Below are 22,089 nucleotides of genomic sequence, written 5' to 3' on the forward strand. Positions count from 1 at the left end.
TAACATTATGTGGAAGTGTATGGTCCATACAATCTGTTAATGAGTATGCCTCTGTATAGTACTGTATTGCACTGTATGCAGTCCCTACTACTGAAACTCACATGGTAGTCTGCTCTTTCACCACCCATCTATTAAATCCATCAAAAGACCTGCCTCACCGCCTTGCTAATAACCCGGCTTAACCAGAGCCATTTATGCCATGAAACATTGTCGGGGATGATACTGCTGATGTAATAAGATAACGATAATGTTTTTTCATCATTTTCTCTTTATATCTCCACGTCTGCTGAAGAGTTGAGACTTCATGATCTTGAGTAACAAGTGTTCATCCTTTGGATTCATCCTCATCTCACTGTAAACATCATATAACATCTCTTGCAAGTGATTAAAAAAACAAAAGGAATGGATGCTCTTTACTCTGTAAAGCGTGACTTCTATTAATTATAATTTCAGTTTATATTTTTTAAGTATCAAAGAAGATGACTCTTAATCAATGATCCCTAGAAAGCAGTTTTAGACTATCACATATGAATAACATTCATCTATGGAGGAATTTTCCCCTCACTCCGAGCATGGATATGAGGTCATTAGTCCACTTGGGGCACGTATGAAAAGTGTAATTTCCTTTAATTAGTCCATAAGGAGGACATGAGCCTTGTTACGGACCACTTTTCACTATAATCTCCTACAGCGAGAGACACTATGTGTGTATGCAGTAGGTCAAGGTGTTCTTTATGTGTTCTGCCCTGGCTCCGGCTCCACTTGTATTCATAGGGGAGATAATGGGACAAGCAGTTCTTGGTGGAAGCCTCCTGGCGTCCACACAGCAGCGTTAAAAAAATCTTGGAGGTGGGCGTATCTGAAGCTTGGGGATTTTTTGCGAGCAACGTGACCAACAACCAATCACATGAATCTCCCGCCCCCGACATACAAAGCAAAAAAGCCCGAAGTAAACTGGATATAAACTCCCCAAACAGGCGAAAACCTACCACTGTCTCTGCCACCTCCCTCCATGCCTGGCTCCTCCGGTTTGTATCCCGGTAGGTAAATAGGGACTGGTCATAAAGCACCGGGTGATTCCCTACCACTATAATTAATTTCTCCTCCATTTTTTGGAATATGAGGAAATGACCTGCGGTATGTCTCTCCCAGCTTACACACGGTTTGATTGGCTAGCGCTTGAACTGTCAGATTTGCATAAACGGGATTTGATTGGCTGACGCTTCCACCTCAGCTTCAAAAGTTGAACATTGCTCAACTTTTGAATCCTGAAAATCCTGAAAATCTCCGCTCTGCTTCCCACAATGCAGTTCGGCGAAAAGTGAGGCAAAGTGACGCCACCCCATTCAAAGTGAATGGGCAGAAGCGTTGGAAGATTTTTTTAACGCTGCTGTGTGGACGCTCCGTTACCCACAAGTTCTCACACATAGCTCTTCTGTTCCCAGATTTTAGCAGGACACTAAACACATGGTCAGGTGCTGTGGTGCTGCTTCAAGCGCTGTGCCACTGTCATGATTGCTTCGGTCCAGGTTTTGGTTGTGGCATGAGAAGGGTTGTTTCCTGATTTTTTTTTTTTGTCTTATGGATGTTGTTACATTCATTTTTACAATATGATTCAATTTGGAATCCTACATATACATGTATGGCCACGCTATAACAGTGTCATTACATTATTTTCTATGACCATATTGTTTGCTGGTATAGTTTTTTTTTTAAGTGTTGAGCCTTGGGTTTTATCTGGTTGTGTGGATACGCTTTGTGTAGAATATTTTGTGCGATACTGCACACGTGCTATACATTATGCAGCTGAACTGTATGTGGGTGTGAATGCATGTATGGGAAACGGAGTCCTCACAGAATGGCCTTAGCTGGTTGGTGGATTTTAACCCATGCTCATCATGGGTTAAATTGTATTACCATTAAATTAATAAGTTTAAAACATGATATTGCTTTAATACCACAGTTCATATCACAGTTAAATCCATCATGCAAATGTATAAATAAGCACAAATAATAGCTGTATTGTATATAGGAGTTTGAGTTGAATGCATGAAAATGTAACTAGCCATATCTATTCCTGATGAAACTTATGCATGACTTTTTCCATGTGCGTTAAACGTGTTCAAAAGTAACTTAAATATATATTGTACTCTATAACTGTTATGAGTAGTGTGATACTGTTTAATAAGCTGTGTGTCTGTGTATGACATACACAATTTTGTTCTTTTTACACAAAAACACAAATTATCGTAATGAGTAATTGTTTGCTGGAAAAGTGTCATGACCAAAGCAAATTAGTTATTTTGAGACTTCCAGTTGCTGTGCAAGGGAAAAAGGGGGGGTGCTATTAATAGAGACAAAACTCAGGTTGAAGTGGCTATATCCCCCATGTTTTGTTTGTTCTTTCTTTTCTTCTGCCCATTCATTCACCTTCTCCCTGTCTGTTCTGTTGCCTGGGAAACTGTTACCGATGGAGACCAGGAGTTGCGCGAACAAAAGAAAGTGTGGTCCTGAAAGAAAAGGTTTAGTGTGTGTGTGTGTGTGTGTGTGTGTGTGTGTGTGTGTGTGTGTGTGTGTGTGTGTGTGTGTGTGTGTGTGTGTTGTGTGTGTGTGTGTGTGGTGTGTGTGTGTGTGTGTGTGTGTGTGTGTTGTGTGTGTGTGTGTGTGTGTGTGTGTGTGTGTGTGTGTGTGTGTGTGTGTGTGTGTGTGTGTGTGTGTGTGTGGTGTGTGTGTGATGTGTGTGTGTGTGTGTGTGTGTGTGTGTGTGTGTTGTGTGTGTGTGTGTGTGTGTGTGTGTGTGTGTGTGTGTGTGTGTTATTGGTAAATTATGCACATTATATGTGTAGATAGGTTGAATAGAATTACTTTAAAATATTTGTTATTAGACATGTACAATTCTGAAGCAACATATTACACTTTTGTGTTAGTGCATTGTTCAGGAGACATAAAAAACAATTATTGGAAATTCTATATCTAAACATGATTATAAACACAACACTACAAAAACTCCAAACCTATTTCCTGTAGTTGATGGGCAATGTGATTCAACATAAAACATACAGATATAATAAACTTGATTTTACTTTGGTTTAATGTCTTTACTTGTAATGCAATTGAATCTACATATTTTCTATATTGTGAAGATTCAAAACATTTACGGTTCTAATTGTACCCTATTATTAGTTTTACTTGAAAACATATTAACATGTATGTTCACAGCTTGACTCTTAGTTGTACAGCGGGAAGCACCATATTTATTTCTGCTCTTCCTGTCACGATAGTTGGCCCCTGGCTCTCTTGTGCTATACCAAGTTGAAACTATGCAAGCTAAACATTATGTTAATTATGTATGTTTAGTTGAGACGCTTCTTTCGATGTTGATGCATCACTTCACAGATATTTACTGCTGGGAATTGGACCATCCTCACTGCATATCTCATTAACCTCTATGAACTCTAAATATAGCACCACCAAGCTCTGTCATACTAACTTCCGTTAGCTAGCAGACCGGTGGCTTCTTTCCTCCTTTCCTCATTTCCTCATCTGCTTCCTGGTCTCACTATTGATTTATCCTGTTATCTTTTACTGTTTTTTAATTGGTTCTTGAATCACAATGACAAGTCTTGGGGAAATTTCACATTAATGTACATTTAAACTGCTTGTTTTCCCCTCCCCTTAGCGCTAAGGATAGCAGATGTGTTTTGCTAGCAGCCATTAATGACTCAAGCACCAATTGGGAACATCTGTGCTATTTGAATTGGGCTCAGAAGATTTATTCAGACCTGGGTTATCTATTAGCATTTCCTTTCAAATCAGTTTCAATTTATGACAATTTATCACTGCAGGACTGTGATTTTCCATTTGTTTTGTCCTCCTCACAATCCTGATTGGAAGACAAACAGACATCAGTGTTTCCCACAGAATTTGATTCTATTTGTGGGGCCACCGCCATTTGTGGCGGACAATATTTAATTGTGGCGGCCCGCCAGAAATAAATCAATGTATGGGAAACACTGGACATGTTCCCCACATACATCTATGCTTTTACCCAGCGTCTAGGTGAAAGTACAGCTAGTGTCAATATCAAGACTGTAGTGTATACACAATTAAATATGGGGTTTGGAGCTGCCAGTGATGTGTGGAGACATTACTATGATACGAGGAGCATGGGAATGACCATGAATGGGGGTGTGAGGGTGGAAGCAGAAGGGGGAGGGGGTTTTTCTTCTTGCATTTGGCACAAATGAACAGAGACTACCTTCCCCTTCAGCTGCTGGCTCACGCTTACAGGTCTACTCTCACAAGCTGTTGTGGTAACACTTGGCCGACAGATGCAGATACAAATAATGGCCTCACTTCAATCTAAACGACAGGGAATATAACAAGGGCTGAAGCCCCAGCTGTCTCTGATGAAGGTTCACAGGCACAAACACATAAAAACACCTATAATCACACCAACCTTTAGTGCATCCGCAGGCTTTCAAGGCGAGGATATTTCTTTCTCTAGCAAAGACAGACATTTCACAGTTTTAGTCTTATTTCTTTCTATATTCTGGTAGATGCAAAATTGCCTCTGATGAAACAGCAAAAACAACAATCTGACTAATCTGACTTTTAAGCCTTGAAACACCTTTTTAAATATGGCCTTCCAAGTGAAATAGGAAATAAAAAATGACTGTGTACTTCCACCGTTCTCACATACTGCTCTTGCACCATTGTCCACACTCTGATGACTGTATCTTAACAAAAGCAAAAATCAATTCCCTGCCCCTTTAACTTCTCAGCCCTTCCTTTTTCTCAATCAAAGTCACCCCAAGGGCCTCATTGTCCAGGCTCTCTTATTGCCTTGTTATCAACAGCTGTAGCAAGCCTGTATTGGCCCCTTGTGAAACCACAGTAAATATTGGCATTACCTTTCTAATCACATGTCTTTCTCTGAAATGTCACCAAGGCGGGCAAGTGTGCTTACAGTTGGCTCACACTGCCTCAGTGTTTTTTTATTAAAGCACATGTAAGAGCCATACTGTTGTGTGGGAGGGGGGGTGTAAGGCTGTGGGGGCATTGTTGTCTGTTCCTTTCCAGCAGTACTAATTTGTAACGGTAATGAGCAAGCAGTGGTGCATGGTCATCAGGCAATTATATTTGGTTACCATGCAAACAGTGAGCATCATGGGATGTCATTATACTGAGAAATATACCCAAGCTTTATTACAATGGCGCGGAAAAAACAAATGCGAGCCATTATCTAAATGCGGACCCATTTTTTCAACATTTGTATCCTCACTGATGCTCTCATGGGTAGCAGACTGATGCATTGACTCAATTCTATTTCATTTATTTTGTACTATTCAGCCTTTTTTTATAATAACGTGTTGTGTAATTACTTCAAATGAAATTCAAAGAAGGAGACTTTATGGTCTCCTCTGTAATTATTTTGTTTGTGATCTGCAAACAAAATACTCAAAGGGCATCATTTATAAATAAATGTAGAAATGGAAAAAGCGTAACACACCTTTAAAGGTATGCATCAGAACTGAAACCAAGATAACTGCTTTTATTCATAGGGTAGGCCAAACCTAATTTATGCATGATTACACTTTGAAAAGCCCATTGGGTGGCATAATGTAGAATGTTTAACTGAATACCCCCTGCTGATTTGAGTAACTACTGATGTTTTGTATCAGCTGTGCTGCCCATAACTATAAAGTAGACATTCAGAAAAAAGCTTTCCTCCATTATTAAACAAAACTACTTTAATTTCTGACAAGCAGTCATACCTTACTTTTTTTTCCTGTTATTTTAGATGTGTAACAGTCACATTTTAATTAAGTGTATACACAATAAGTAGAGAACATCTGACATCCAAACAGTGTCAGGGGCGTAAAGTGGGGTGGCCTATAGCCCCGTTGTGTTCCTTGCTCTGAACATGCCCATCCTCTACAATTACCTTCATTTGTGCCTTAACTTTACACCTTAAAATGTTTGTTGATTGCTTTCGTACTAATTGCAATATGATCACGTCAAATGATCTGTCCACAGACAAACATGGCCAGAGTAATTACATTGCATTACATTACATGTCACTTGTTAGACGCTTTTATCCAAAGCGACTTACATACTCAATACTGTGGGCAATCCCCACAGGAGCAATTTGGGGTGAAGTGTCTTGCCCAGGGACACAACGACATGCTGCCTGCAGTGGCTGCAGTGGGGTTTGAACCTGTGACCCCCTGATCCAAACACCAACACACAACCCACACGCCACACGAGTAATGCTTGCTCCTCCTCCTAATGGTATTTCTATATACTCATACTTTAAAAAATGACATTTAAAAATAATGCCTTCTCTGCAAGTGGTGCATATGTCTAAAGAATGCCCCTTTGCAAAACTGAAATGTCATTTATATATTTAATCTATAGCACAGATGCCTACTTCATCCCTCTAAAAGGCCCCGAGTCAGAAACAGAGTTATTTTTAGTATGGCTGAGATAGGAGAATCTTTTGTGTAATGCGTGTGCTAAAGCTAGAAAAGTCCTGGGAGAGAGGTATTGGGTGGGCGGTAGCAGCACACTAGCAAATCAGCCCTAATTCTCAGTTATAATTCACAAGGCCAGGGCTCAAGAGAACATTATCTGCCCTTGAATCTTTTCCTTGGGCAGACCAGAGCATCATTGCATCTCGAGGGGAGTATAGAGAGGCAGAGAAATGAAGGGATAGGACTCAAGGCGACGGAAAAGGAGATGGGCTGCGATGATGGAACCGTGTATTAGTTCCCATGGCGGAAGGGACAAATAGAAAGGTCGACCTGGTGCTTTTCCAGTTCAGCTGTGGGAGATTTTCATTCAGTTTTCAATCACAGTGTAATCTGATTTTATGATTAGGTATGGGCTTTTGGACAGTGTCATTTCTCAAGTGATTTACATAGGGCTGTGGACTTCTTCAGGATTTTCAGTCATTTTAAAATAGATTATTGAGATTTAACTTAGGGCTATTTGGAAACGGGTCACGTCCTATTTTAAAATATGTCAACAAACATCCTTTTATGCAGGGTTTAGAGTACACCATATCAATGACACTGGGGTAGGGCATGGAACGTGAAAGTTGACAGTCTTTTTTTGTAATGCTTTTTCACTACGACTTACCTTGGGTGCCATTGTTTATTTTCCTGGGGTAAGTATGTCCCTAGCGCCTCTTTCCTTATGACATCATATACGTTGTAGCAGACAACATCATCCTTTCCACCATTATGTAGTCTTGGGTGTCTTTTTGCAAAGTCATGGCAAGAATGTATAGCTCAACCATCGCCGAATCTGACACTGAGTAAAATATGTTGTCTGAAATTGTCATGAAGGTACTATCAGTCGAGCTACACTGTGTCCCTATTCTGTGACTAGTAGTTATTCCTCCGTGTTTCCAGGTAATGACAGGTTTTTCCAAGGTGAATTAGACAAGGGAACACATTAACCACAGAGCCATGTCCTGTCATTCACGCTGCGACTTGTAGTTGGACAGAGAGAACAGAGAGCAGATGCTAGTGCACATGCCACTTTAACTTCCTGCTGGGAGAGAGGGATGCAAGAAACACAACACCATGAGGGGTATTGGTGTAAAAAGAGTGGGAGGCAGACAAATAAAAAAAAATGACACAATAATGGGAGAGGTAATTTTTCTTTCCTTGACACACAGTGGCATTAACACAGAAACAGGCCTATATGGTTTGTGTTTGTATGTGCTGTATGTACACTTGTGCTTGAGTGCATATTGCTGTGTAACCTGCATGGGTATCCACTCCGTCATCTGTCGCTCGTTTTTGCTACAGTACATGCAAGTCATATGTTATTGTAGTTTCTGTTTGACTATCTGAATTCAGCATGTGGCTTTTTCACAGGAGCATTTGCTCTAAACAATAAAGATTGCTATGGTCCATTCTTCCCTTGGAGCAGGAAGTGGATGGTAACCATGGTTCAGTGAGCTCCAGCCTCCACTGTGCACAGATGGTGGCTAAACCACAGAGCATGTGTTGGATGTGTTTGCTCCGAGTCGTGTTGTTTTGATGCACAGAGACACTTAGGATCACAAGGGACCCGGTTGTGCTAAAGTATTCATACTGTCCAATGACATAATTATGTTTTTCTATCCACTGTAGTGGTTTAACCGATGATCAGAAATGTATCAACAATATACTGTAACTGATTTCGTTCCATAAATACCAATGTCAGTGTTTCTATTTTAGTAACCCATTTCAATCATGTATGATACTATTTGTCTTTTTTTCAGGCCTCACAACATTTTTTTTTCTTTTTTTAAAACCTCAAACTGTTTTATTTTCCTGAAACAACAAAGGACAGCAACAGAAAAATGTGACACCATATATTAATTCTGACATTACCAATAGAAACACCACAACTGTAGTACATTCATTATATTTTTGATATCAGCAGGAACTTAAGCTGACCAGTTTGATACCCATCACGGATTTTAAACTAATTTTAGCTGGATAAATCATCTGTGGGTGTTTGCACCTGCTATATCTGACTACCGGTACTTTATATGGATTTCAATGACTACTTTTTTTACGATGTTGTATTTTAGTGTTGCCTCTGTGTTTAGTGTCCTGTCTGTCTGTAACTTTGTGTGGTAGTGTTACCACTGACATGTCTCTCTTGCAAATGAGACCTTGTGTCTCAATGAGATTTTACACCTGTATAAATAAAGGCAAAATAAAATAATTTATTTGATAATTGGTACCAAGAACAATGTATGTTGTGCTTAATCTCAATTCTAGTCATGTGCATTTTCATTATGCAATCATTTTATTTAGGATGTTATCTGAATATACATTATCTCTTCATGGCTACATGCTTGTGCAGTTAGCATTGTATTTCTATGACATTCAGTCGGGAATCGGCCTAGACATCTGCTCTTTTCTATGAATGTGCAAAAATGAGGTGACACATCTTAGAGATCCATGGTGACAGTGCTATTTCTGTCTGCAACAGAATAAATGTCATCAGAATTATTGTCACATTGCTGAGATTAGACACATTAGAAATGTGCTGAAAGAATGTTGGAGCAAAACAACAACACAAACAGAATCAGGATGTTGCTACATGTTCAAAGTCAAAGTTGAGCATATTTCAAGCAAGCTAGACCACCTTGCTTAACATTAATTAATTTAAAAGTACGTATCATATTGTTTTCATCATTCGTAAAAAGTAAAGTTTAATAACGAGCAGGAAATTGCACGGGAAATATATTATGCAAATAATCAGGCTTGTATTAATGAGTTTTAAACAGTGACAGCTGAAATGTTGACATTTATATATGGCTTATTCTAAAGCATAATAAAACCCTAACCTTTCATGTTCTTACATTACACACAACAGTCTGATTGTCATTAGTCATGGAATATCTTTCATTCACATTCACTTCTATCAAACTCAGTGATATAGTCTTAATGAGGTAGTGGTGGAAGTTTATCATGTCATGACTCTCTGCTACTTAAACTAGTGATATTAACACCAAATATCTGGAGTCCCCACTTCCAAGTGCCGATGTAATATGTTACTGTTGAGCAAATACACTTCTGCAGGTTTTCATTATCCCTGAACATGAACAGCTACACTGAAACGTTTCTACTCGGCCTGTGGTGATGTTAAGGTTACTGTATATAGACATTAAAATATCTGTCTTAATAATACAGCCACACACAAAATAATAATTCTGGAGGCTATGTTAACTACATTGTTGTCTAAGCCAGCCATCTGGACACATTATGTTCATTGCTTTCACATATTGGGTTATCTTTTAGTCTAATGTGTTTTTTCTTGGGAGTAAACAAAATTACTAGAATGTATTATGCTCATATTTGCTAATGTGCAGCGTTGATTTTTTTTCTCATCCAGGGATTTTTTTTTTTTGCAGAGCTTTATGAAATACGGTAACCACTAGAATAAGTCCAGTACTGTAAACATGCCCCAGTGGCAGCATGATTTAATATGTATAAGAATATTTTTTCCCTTAATGTTAGACTTTCATAGATTTTTTTTCTCTGCTTTCCAGATTCATTCGGAGGTCATGCACTCAGCCAATATCTTTATGAATATCACTGGTTATTATATGCTCCAACACAAAGTACAAACACGCTTCTGTCCTGTTCCTTCCTTTAAGATGACTGTCATGGCTAAACCAAGGTAATAGCTTAATCCGAGGAATTTGCTGGTATTATGTCAGTTAAAATAAGGTAAGATAATGTGCTGAATAATTCATTGCAGGCGTTCGTCGCCAAACTCTACATCCAATCTGTAAAAGACTGAGGATAAAAAGCAAGTGAAAAGGGATGAAAGCATTGCAAGTGAGCCTGGCAGGGAATGATGAAAGGAAAGAGGCAACATGATCCACAGAGGAGAGGAAAATGGGGAAGAAAATGAGAGGTAAAAGGCAGGCACAAAAGGAATAACATTGGACATTAACAGGAGAATGGACGCAGAGAAAGAACAAAAGGCAAAATAAAATAATGTGATTCAGATGGGAAATGAGTGTTATTGAGGAAAAAAAAGAATGCAAAGTAAGGAAAATAATTACTGGCAGAAGTAAACCTATACACTATAGAACAGAGTGGTATCATGCGGTTTCCAGCCACCCTCCTCCCTGTGAAGTCACTTAGGACTAAAGCAGCAGGGATTTGTGAGGCCTGAGGATGAACAGAAACCCCATTTTCCCTCATGGCTACATCTGCCGCTGTGAATTTATATGGCGATTGTACTGAAGAGTGGAAGAAAGATGTGATCAAACATGAAGGGTAATGGAGACGGAGGGACGTACAGTAATCGAGAAGGAGAGAGAACACAAAGCGAGAACAATGGGAAGCATGAAGGAAAACATTGTGACATGATACAGGAAAGGGAATTTGAGAGTATTTTGAGCAAGCTGATGTGACAGTCAAATTAAGAAAAATATGAAACGGCAAAAGCTGACATGAGATATATATAGCTTTTTTAGTAGGACTGTTTGTACTTTGTAAAACCTTTAGACTGTCTATACTGTAACTGTACTTGTGCACCAAATCTGCAGTATTCAAATGTAAAGGGGACCTATCATGCAAAATGCACTTTGTGATGTCTTTTATACATACATATGTGTCCCCGGTGCGTCGGGGAACTCACGCAGCGTCAGAAAATAAAACCCTCTCTCTTTTCCTCCATATCCAAATCTTTTAAAAACGGGTGTACAACGAGCGGATACAGATTCCATCCGAACTGACGTCAAATTGGCAGCGGACCCACAGAAAGTTGCTATCAGAAACAATGCCCGACGTGTTTTCGACTTAATCTCGTCTTTGTTTACATTAGCAAGCCTCGCTAACACTCAGAGCTAACCTGTACTGTAGAGCACAGGTGTTTTAAAAAGCAGGAAATACAAAAAGAACTCACCTTGTGATAAACCTGCAAGAGAAAAAGTATTTGAGCTCCATACTATTTCAGAAATAATCCTTGACGCGGTTTAAACAGGATGGCGTTTTATCACAGCAGAATTTAACTTTATCTCCGGTAGAATTCTGATCAGGCATTAGCTCCGCCTCCTCTTCTTTCCTTTTTATCAAGCTAAGGACCCAAGATCCGCATTTCTCTAACAGGGCTTCAAAAGAGGGGTTTGAGCAGTATGAGGGATGGCTACAATGGGTGATCTGTTTGGTATTTTGAAAAAAGAACTTCACAGACATGTTTTGTATAGGTATGGCCCTACAATATATCTTTCAAATATAGCATGATAGGTCCACTTTAAACGGAGGGTAATTAAGGTTTTAAATGTCAAGTGTGTCCTGGCAGTGCATGGTGTCATTGTAAAAGGAATAATTACTTGACATTTCCATGACAAATGGACAATTTCCTCTTTAGTATCCAGTGACAACTGCCGTGTTACAGCAGTGTTCAGATGATCAAATACATTGCCTAGCTACTGAACATATTTATGTCTTACATTTGTGGCTGATAAAACGGCTTCTTGGAACAGAGATTTCCACACTTTATTTGTTTTCATTGCAGTCTCTCTCAGTGGTACTGCAGAGTCATACAATGTCACTCCATTATCACTTTGTTGCTCAAATGAAACATTAGCCTTCATATGTTTTAGCCATTCTTCAGGGGAATTTATGTAAAAGTGCAGACAAAGGTGAGTTTGCGGGACTGCATTTCTGCAAAGCTGCCATCCTGTTGGAGATTAATGAACAAGTTTGTCCGTGGCACCGGTGCTCTCTGCACCCCTCCCCTCTCAGCATTGTTTGATTTATGGACACCCAGCAGTGCATGAGTTATACTTTCAAAGGGGTTTGTTTTTCCTCATGAAGATGGAATTTTAAATGTTTTGATGAATGACCCCTTTAGGATTTTATTCATTATTCTGTCTTGAGTTTATTTTTGTACGTGTGTGCTGTTTGTGTATGTACTGTTCTCTATGTTCACGCTCCTGTGGCTGAAATGTATGCATATGGGCACCCGTGTGTGTACTTTGGTGAATATCACCACATCTTTAAATATGTCACACAAAAGCGCTGACCTTGCATTTTCGTTTTGACAATGTGAATATATATCGCCTTCAGGTCGTCGTGTCCTGCTGAATCAAACACTTCGTCTCACCTATTGGCTTGTCATTGCAGAAAAATCAAAGAATAAGTCATGGCCTCCCTGTCTTTCCAGCATTCTGTCTGTGCATATGGATTTACCTTATCATCCAGTCGCAGCATGTATGGCAGGGTGTTTGATGTTTCTGTGATGGTGAGATATCCAATGAACCGTGGACAAATGTGATGCTCTGGTGCATTTACATGACGACAAAAAAGAAGGAGAAAGGACCATAGGAGAAAAAGAAAGGTGCATCCCTGGTGCATTGGTGTGTGTGACACTCTGAAGATAGGAGTTCAGTTGCAGCAGTTTTCTACAAAGAAAAGGATTTCTGATTCATTTCTGTGCATGAGAGCAACTACAGTATATAGACAGAGAATGGACACGATAACAGAAACCCACAATGTGATACAATCGCTACTCGTATAGCCTTGCCATATAATCATCATTTGCTGTCATAAGCTGTCGTGATTTTCTTGTTTATGATTGTGTTTATGATGTTTGCCTGCATGTATATACGTTTATAATGGTAAGTTATCTCCTGTACATCACCAATTTTGTATTTGAATAAATATGAAGCAGTGTATCTGGTAATAAATCTGTATGAGCTATACAGTCATTTCAATTAAATCATCCAAATTAGAGTAAGACACATTATTATAACAACAATAGTAACACGATGCATTCGTAAAGGTTTTACATACTGTATGATGTATATTTGTGGATACAAGGGGTGTTTGTGGCACAGTTGTTTCACTTTGATTTTAAGCACACAGTTTGAAAACCTCTCCTTCATAAAGAAGAATCTTCTAGATAGGCCTTATTTTTGTGCCTGCTCCATTTTCAAGTGATACATACTTTTCTACTTACACAATGCACTTGTCAGCAGCAAAGGAACAAATTATTTAGTCTCTGATTGTTACCTGCCTCTTGTTATTTGGAGAACTAACCACTTAATGAAGTGCTAGAACTCTTTCAATAGCTAGCAATTGGTGCTCATTGCCATTCAACCTAATATAAGTGACACTGGAGCAATCGTTGTTATTGTTATAGGTGTTTGTATTGTTGTGTACAATCTGAAATGTCGTCATTACCAATTAAGTGTGATCATAAGCATTTTTTTTTCTTGCGTGCTTCCCTTGTATTTCAATAGCTGGCCATTGGTGCTCATTGCCATTCAAACTAATATAAGTGACACTGGAGCCATCATTGTTATTGTTATAGGTGTACGGTGTTTGTATTGTTGTGTACAATCTGAAATGACCAATTAAGTGTGATCAAAGCATATTTTTGTTCTTGTGTGCTTCCTTTCTAATTCTCTTTCTCTCTTGTTCTCTTATCCAGGGAGGCCTCATTGCTCTCCTCCTCCTTATTCTCCTCTTCACCCTCGTCCTGTATACGCGCCACCGGTGGTGCAAGCGCCGCCGTATCCCACAGAAGAGCGCCAGCACCGAGGCCACCCATGAGATCCACTACATCCCCTCTGTTCTACTGGGACCCCAGGGCAGAGACAGCTACCGGGGCTCTCGAAACGCACACCAGCACGGGAGCTCCGTCATCGGTATGCCCATCCGGGAGACCCCCATTCTCGATGACTACGACTGCGATGACGATGACCAATGTGGACACTCCCATAACTCCACGCCAAACCAGCTCCACAACAAGCTGAGTGACGGGAAGTTCCACGAGGACTACGGGGTTAACATCGGAGGGCACACAGACATGACGTGCAAAGAGAATGAGATTAAACATAATTTCGAAATACGAGGTAGGTTAAATACTTTTTGATTGAAAAACAATTAGCCATGAGGATTAATGTGATAGCTGTGAGATTAACAGCATGATTTAGTTGTCACAGGAAATCTGTTTTGCTCAGTGGTTGTTTCTGAGAGGATGATTTGTGCTTCCGTGGAGGCTCTCAGTGCCAGCTCCCCAGATGGCCCGGCCTGGACAGTTCACTTTGGCTCCGGCCAGCTCAACCGTGTTCTTGATAGCGCAGCATGTCCTGCTTACATTTTGTTAGAAATCAGCAGTTTGTGCACGCCATTACATCACTCTGGTAAAGATAGGAATCCTGTATTCTACGAGTAATATTGTATTTTTGTATTTTGAATACTTTATTTTGAATTTTTATTTTAGTTACAATAAAGCAAAGACATACACAATATACAGTAAGTAGGTACCCGAAACCTTTACATGGCGTACAAGAGAAAAAGAAAGAAAAGAAAGAAAAGCTTGATATTGCATTGACAATTCCTGAGAATTGTCTAAAGCTGCCAGACGACAGCATCGTAGACACGAACAAAAAGGCCAAGGGTAACCCACTACCGACAAAACTGGGGGATGGATTGCCAAACATCAGACAAAATTAAGAATTACGCAGTCTAGAATAAGTAAAATACAAGCAGCAGCAGAGCTCTTAAATTAAATGATTAATTATCCTCCAGCAATGTCAAAAACGGTTTCCACACCTTAATGAAGCAATCCTGTGAATTAAGTCTGTTAATGCGAATTTGCTCCATCCTAGCAGAGGAAGTAATATTGTTAAGTGTACATTTATTTCTGAAACCACAGAAACAGTGTAGCCACCGTCTCTTCATACACACTCAGTTCAAATAGCCATCGGCTCCGAGTGAGGAGAAGTAATGTGATGCAGTGCAGTGTAATTGAATGCAATGTCTAAAGGTCAAGTGACAGGGGCCATTGGTGTGGTTGATTAGATGCTGAGGTGTGTCAGTTGGTGGCCGTTGACCCTTGCTAAACATAACCGGGGGTCTGCACTTTAAGCGGGGGCAAAAGGGCTATTGCCATCTATGACAGAACTGGAAGTGATGCTTCAAAAATTCTCCTGCCATTATAATCTGCTATGTATATATCATATCCTGATGAACTTGGGGTGCTCTTCTGCAAAGCACAACTTTAATAATTGAAGGGTGCTGACTAAGTTGGAGGGTGCCCTGGTTATTTATGTCATACTGAATTATGCATGTCCGAAGTTTGTGGAAAATGCCCTTTTGCTCCCATAGTATTTATCACTTCACAAAACCGGATTTCCATAAGCTTTTTGCTTCTGCCTGTGAACTTACTTCCTGAAAATAGGCTGAAAAAACTGCTCAACATAATTTTGTTGTCAGAAAGCTGATTATTATTTCAGTTACATGTTATCAACATTATTTGAATGGAGGAAAATTGGATACAATTATACCAATACTGTATATTTGTTTATATATATATTTCTTTGTTAAACCTTACATTGGCATAGCCTCATAGTCTCTGACCAAGACAAAAGCTGAGAATCATTCTAGAAACTTGTATTGCATTGGACTAACACTTACGGCTTGAATATATTATGGTCAGACCTTATTCAAAAATGAAAAGGACAATTATGTAACAAAGTGAAAGGATAGAGGTTAATTTCTGCTCTTTTCCCTAATGAAAAGGCAGCATGTTGAGATTAGCCACTGGGAGAAGGGAAGTGAGGCAGAGGTCAGAGAGGTCAAGGCTCCTACTGTACAAGCCTGTCTCTTGGGCCAATCGCCGCATTATGCCATTGTTACAAGAGAGCAACATGTTATAATATTCCTCAATGCCTCTAAAGAAAGAGCCACGAAAACCAATCATAAATACAAAAAACACATCACACACTCATATCAACCACATGGCGACCGGTAATGAATGTGGAAACTCCCTTAACTAGGTGAAAAACAGAAACTTACTATTAGAAATGTTTAGAGTTATAAAGAAATTAATCTACAGGGACACTATGAATAACATAAAATTCCAACGTCAAATTATTGGATGTTCTCAATACTAAATTCAAAACATGACTCTCTCTGGATGAAAGTGGCTACATTATAAAACAAATGGTCATAGTATGGTGATTCTTTCTTTTCAAATACAGTACTTTAAAAACAATACCACGAATATCCATAACAATTGGTCATTCTCAAAAGGTTGTTAAGCATCCCATTTAACTTGATGCCTCTGCCTCCCCTTCTGTACTGTGCATAAAGCGCTGACATTTCAATACAGGGGCGATTAACTTCCATCCCACCTGTTCTATACTGCAAGGCATTCAAACAGTCTCCAAATACCAGTCATCTCTTATCTGTCTGTCCTTGCTGACAGATAACCCCATTCAACTACACTCAATAGTATTATCCCCAGGGATTATGGCTATGCCTCACAGGGTTGTGCCTGGCTTTGGCTTTTGTTACACAGACAACCCAACAAATGAGGCCTGTCAATTTCATTATTCATTGAGATTCCTAAGGCTTTGGGAATGAATTTGGGCAGCGTCAACGGTGTAAATCCACGTGCAGGAAAACCTTAGCGGCATGCTGAAAATATTGTTCTGTGATGAGCACTCGGGGACCAGTTATCAGCATCACACCGCTTTTATCACACATACCGCTCCCTCGCTCTTCACAGCTCACAGGCTGCTTCCTCCACTGCTCACCTACATGTGTAGCTCTTGTTGTGAAAAGGGCAAGTTTTACATATCAAGCCCTTTGAGTCATACATACATATAGATACTTAGTCTTCTGAGCTATTTGTAGAAGGCATTTACATTGTGCAACTGTTCTGTGTCCTACTTTTTCAAACAAGCAGTAATTCAATTATTACAAAATAAGTTATCTTGCCCTGAATAATTACAATGGATCCAATTTGATTTCTGATTTTAGCTGAACATGTTTCTACACAGCTGTTATTGCGTATGAATCACGACTTTGCTTCTCATTGTTTTGATAAATCCTCATTCTCAATGGCCTGAGGCATAATGTTTCATTAGTTTGACTCTGATAAAACACTGACAATAATTTACATAACTTCTAAAAACAAGCATCATCATTGTGTGTAATAGTATTTTCTTATCTACTTGGATTGCTGATGTTTTTTCGAGGTGGTACTTGCTTTTAGAGGTCAAGTTTGGATTTAACACACATTAACATTGTCCTACAACTATAAAAACATATTATTTGAAAAGGTGATTTCCTTCCTTGCAGACCATTTATCGCCCACTAACTAGTCAACTTGCCTCATGTTTGTTCCCTAAGTGAAATAAAATTAACCACGTTTTGTTTTTTGCCAAGGGCTAATCTCAAATTTGAACAGTTTTCCAAACTATGTGAGAATGGTTTAGATCAGGGCTATTCAATTAGTTTGGAATGGGGGCCGGTTGATGAAAATGATCCAAAGCAAGGGGCCGGGAAAAAGATGGCTTGAAATATGAGCAATCGTATTTAAGAGCTTCAGATACAGTAAATACAGCATAGTGGAGTGCATATATTGTGTTTAATTCAATCAAACAACATAGCCCCAAGGCCTTTATATATCTAAATGGCAAGTTCAGAACTCAGTAGGCCTACATGTTTCATTTGATTTCATTTAGGTGAAATGATCTAATCATTCACGCAGAGATGCAATCAATGACAGGAGTTGTCACTACAGTATAGTAGGTGGGTTCGAAACCCGAGCCCGTCGAAGTTTTCAGGCATTGTCTACCCCTCTATCTCTCAATGTAACACCCTCTCTGGAATAAAGGCACTATGGCACAAAAAAAAAAAAAAAATCTTAAAAAAATAAAATTGATGACTTTTTAACATTATACTCAAAGGGCCAGTAAATATCACCCCGGGGCCGGATTTGGCCCGCGGGCCGCCAATTGAATAGCCCTGGTTTAGATGCTCCAGAGTTGCCAGGATTTAAGCAAGTTGAATGTTATAAATGTAATACTGTCTAAAAAACTCAAAATCACTGGGGCAGAGACCAAGCAAAAAGACAAAGAGACAGTACTGTGCATTGTTCCTCACTATCAACAGTAAAAGCATACATAATTTATTTTATTTGTTTCATTTTTTATTGGTGCTGGCTTCACCATTTGACTGCCTATATATTGGATAATCATAGCTTATTTAATTTGTAGTATGTTTCTTCTACCTTGTTTCTGTGGATTTAAAACCTGTGCATACTAATAGTCACAAGTGTGAGACATTGGGTTGAAAATAATAAATACTTGATTCAGAGAAAATCATTTTTCTCAAAGCACAAACCACTCAACGGAGCATCCTGTTGAACTGCTTCAGATGTGATTGGGCCAGCACTTCACACCAGCGCTCTGCCAACACAATGCCCACGGTTTCTTGGCTGTGGCCATTGATCTGATCCTCACAGTAATAACAAGCAATTCATCCAATTCCCATCTAGCATGACTCTCATCAGCCCTGTCTAACACTCACTCTAAGGCGAGGTGAGCAGCACATTTATAATGTATTATTTGACATTACATTGGTGCTATCACTTTTGTGCGCCACAGTTCTCTGCCTAGTACAGTTTGTTCATTTCCTTTTGAGTTTTAAAGATACAATATTTCTCAAGGAATCAACTATAATTCGTTCAATATACTTTCACTGGGTAAAGTAAGATGTTCAAAGCCTTAAGATATTGCTTCTTATTTCCCCCTGAAAAGCCCTTGATGTTGAGTTGAAAAACTGATCCAACAAATGGACAAATACCTAATTTCAGCATTGTGATTGTTATTTTAAATGCTTCATGGTTGCTTTAAAAAAAAGTTCTATATCTACAGTAGGATTATATTTTTGGAGCGACTGCAAAAAGCCTGGCCAGTAAATGAATATTTCTACTATAGTTAAGAATGTCAATATCCCTAAAAGGCTTTTCTGTTGTGCCTCTCTTTCCTTTCAGTGAAATGATGTTGTTTGTAAAGACCGCAATGCAATCACTGGGTATTTATATTGTAAACACAGATAAAGCCTTGGGCACCAAATGTAGCTCACTCTGCTTTTAACAATCTGCTAAAACATAGTTAGATTATAACTTCGTGGAAGTAGACATTTAAATAATTATCGCTTAAAAATAGCCAAAAAGAGACAGTTGACAAAGATCCCTTGCTAGTACAGGGGATTTTTTAGATTTCCTCTCTTCCCCCTGTGGAGCCACTCCACATAATCTGAACAAATAGCTCGTTTTTTCCTCCTGACTCCATCAAGTGCAGTGTAGCTGCTTGTTCTTTCTTCCCTTTTCCCCCAGCTACGACTAAGGCACAGTTGAGAAAACCATTTTATAAATAATAAGGTGTCTTTAGTAAAGTCTCTATATATATAAATCAACTCAACCACAGCAATGATTCAGCCAGTCACTGCTATCCCAGACTTCCTCAATGGCCTTGAAATGAACAAGGTCATGGCAGGGATGAATCATCCAGTTACCTACTGTGGCTCTATGTGGTATTACAGTCTTAACTACTGGACAAATGATTGTGACTCCTTTTTAGATTTACAATGTTAATGATGTAGTAAATAAATAATAATACAAAATGATTGTTTCATCATCAACACAACCCCTGTCATTACAAAGCTTATTGAGTGTTTACTGAGCTCTAATTGAACTCAGGACTGGAGAGTAATAATCCAGTGTCAAGCTTCAGATCGCTAATGTGACATCATTGATGAGAAATGGCTGCCAGCTTGGCACGCTCAAGCTAGCTCAGGGTAATGTTTTGATTAATACTGAATCAGGCTTTTCATGCTTCCCCACGATGAATAGATGGGAGTTAATTACAAACACTTCCCATTCTTCCTTTTGCGGAAAGCATTTGAGTTGTGTTTCTTTAATGAGGGCAATGTAACGTGATGAGGAAGACAAACATCACTGCATGATCGATATATCGAGCATGTAAGCTGTATGATTTTCTAAGATAAACTCGGGCAAAAAACCCAATGAATGTAGCATTTTTTAAGCAGTCCATCATTCAATGTTACTCTGCCCACAGTGTGTACCATTCATTGCCAGTTTCATTGGTCATGGCCTTTGCAAACTGTAGTGCGCTGTGCTTTCAGGACATTTCAAAGCAGCATGAGCAAACCCCTCTCACAGCAGCTGATGAGAGGAGTTGGAGTAAAGAGGACAAGAATACAACATGGGGGGAAAAGAAAGAGTCTAGGTGTAGTGACTCATTGATAAATGAAGGCGGAGTAATCCAATCCTACGTGAGGCCTTTGTCAGTGATGGAGAAAAACAATACCTGCCAGTCGAAATGGGTTTGTAAGCACCAAGGCCACGCCAGATCAATATCTGTGGGTCGATATTATGCCAACTCATGAGCCATCTTTATGAGGCTGTTTTGAAATGTGGATTGGGCAGCTCACCCAAATGTATTGTTCAATATATCCCTCAATATCCCTGTGCTCCCTGTATTTCAAACACTCTTAAGTTCCTTAAAGTTATTAGGCTATTTTTCAAACTGTTCACATAGACAGTGTCTTTGGAGGTTTGAAAACTCTGGGAAAGAAAACTGAACAAGCTAAAAGAGAATAGGCAGTTGAACGATATCACCAAACATAAAAATAGACTCATGGGCACCAATACTTTCTGCCTGGACAGCTCAATGATTTATTTATGCAATTAAAACTGAAACACGAGAAGGGAAAAGCAAACGGTGTTATTGGTATTTAGAGATGATATTAACAGATCCTGTTAGGCAATCAAAAAATAAGACAATTTAGACGTTACAGGTTTGAATATATGCCTTTTAAAACAGCTTTAAACTATGCGTGTCCATTATGTGTTATGTATTCAGGTTGTTCAGGAAAGAATCCGGAGCTATAGCTGCTATAAAGCATGCCTTTGGTCAATATGCAATTTCAGGAACATTTTTGTTGCTTGCAGCATATTAAATTAACAGAATTGTTTCTGGGTGTGATAAATGACCTCGGTGTGTGATAAATTGGCACCCTATCATAATTATATTTGCATAATGTCTTTTCTGCTTCATTTCCGCTCCTACATGTGCTGGAATTGTCCCCGGTTACACTCTTGAAAGAAATGGAAATAGTTTCTAATATGTTTTGTTATGTGTGGAATCTATCAAAAGTTTAACATAGTTTAACAATGAAGAAAGTCATTTCACAGGCAGGCAAAATGTTGTGTTACAAAGTTAATATTCATAAAAGAGAATTTAAATAAGACAGCCATTATACATATCCAAATAATTCATATTTAATGTGAAAGACAAGAGTATACTTTTTAAACAGACATATGGGAGGTTACCTTTCAACCAGCGAGGCAAATATTTAAGTCCTACATAATAGGCATGCTAATAAAATCTATAATTTCAAACAGCCCCCAAAACAGATTCATTGAGATACTGCAAGATTGTTATGATGAATTATAAGAAAATGCTCCCAGCATCCAGAAATGGCATAGAATATGATTATGAACTTGTTTTTAGCTGGACTATGCTTCCTCATTTGATGCAAGTAATTTAGATCTGAATCATGGCTTGGTCATTAATAATTTGCTGAAAAAAAGGAAATTGGAAAACTAAATTACATTTGTGGATGATGACAAGCACTTCACCATTTCGCCAACATGTGGTGTTATAACATTACATTATATTACATGTTACTTGTTAGGCGCTTTTATCCAAAGCGACTTACATACTCAATA

General features: G+C 39.0%; 1 protein-coding gene across 1 annotated transcript in view; it reads left to right on the forward strand.

Annotated features, from left to right (window-relative positions):
* Nucleotides 1–22,089, forward strand: part of LOC117476589 (astrotactin-2-like) — a 252,926-nt gene that overhangs the window by 57,449 nt on the left and 173,388 nt on the right. Inside the window, exon 3 of the mRNA XM_034123245.1 lies at nucleotides 13,966–14,389. Coding sequence (XP_033979136.1) covers nucleotides 13,966–14,389 — 424 coding nt within the window. The remainder of the gene's footprint in view (nucleotides 1–13,965; nucleotides 14,390–22,089) is intronic.

The sequence above is a fragment of the Trematomus bernacchii genome, unplaced genomic scaffold (assembly GCF_902827165.1).
Source record: "Trematomus bernacchii unplaced genomic scaffold, fTreBer1.1, whole genome shotgun sequence".
Classification (NCBI taxonomy): Eukaryota; Metazoa; Chordata; class Actinopteri; order Perciformes; family Nototheniidae; genus Trematomus; species Trematomus bernacchii.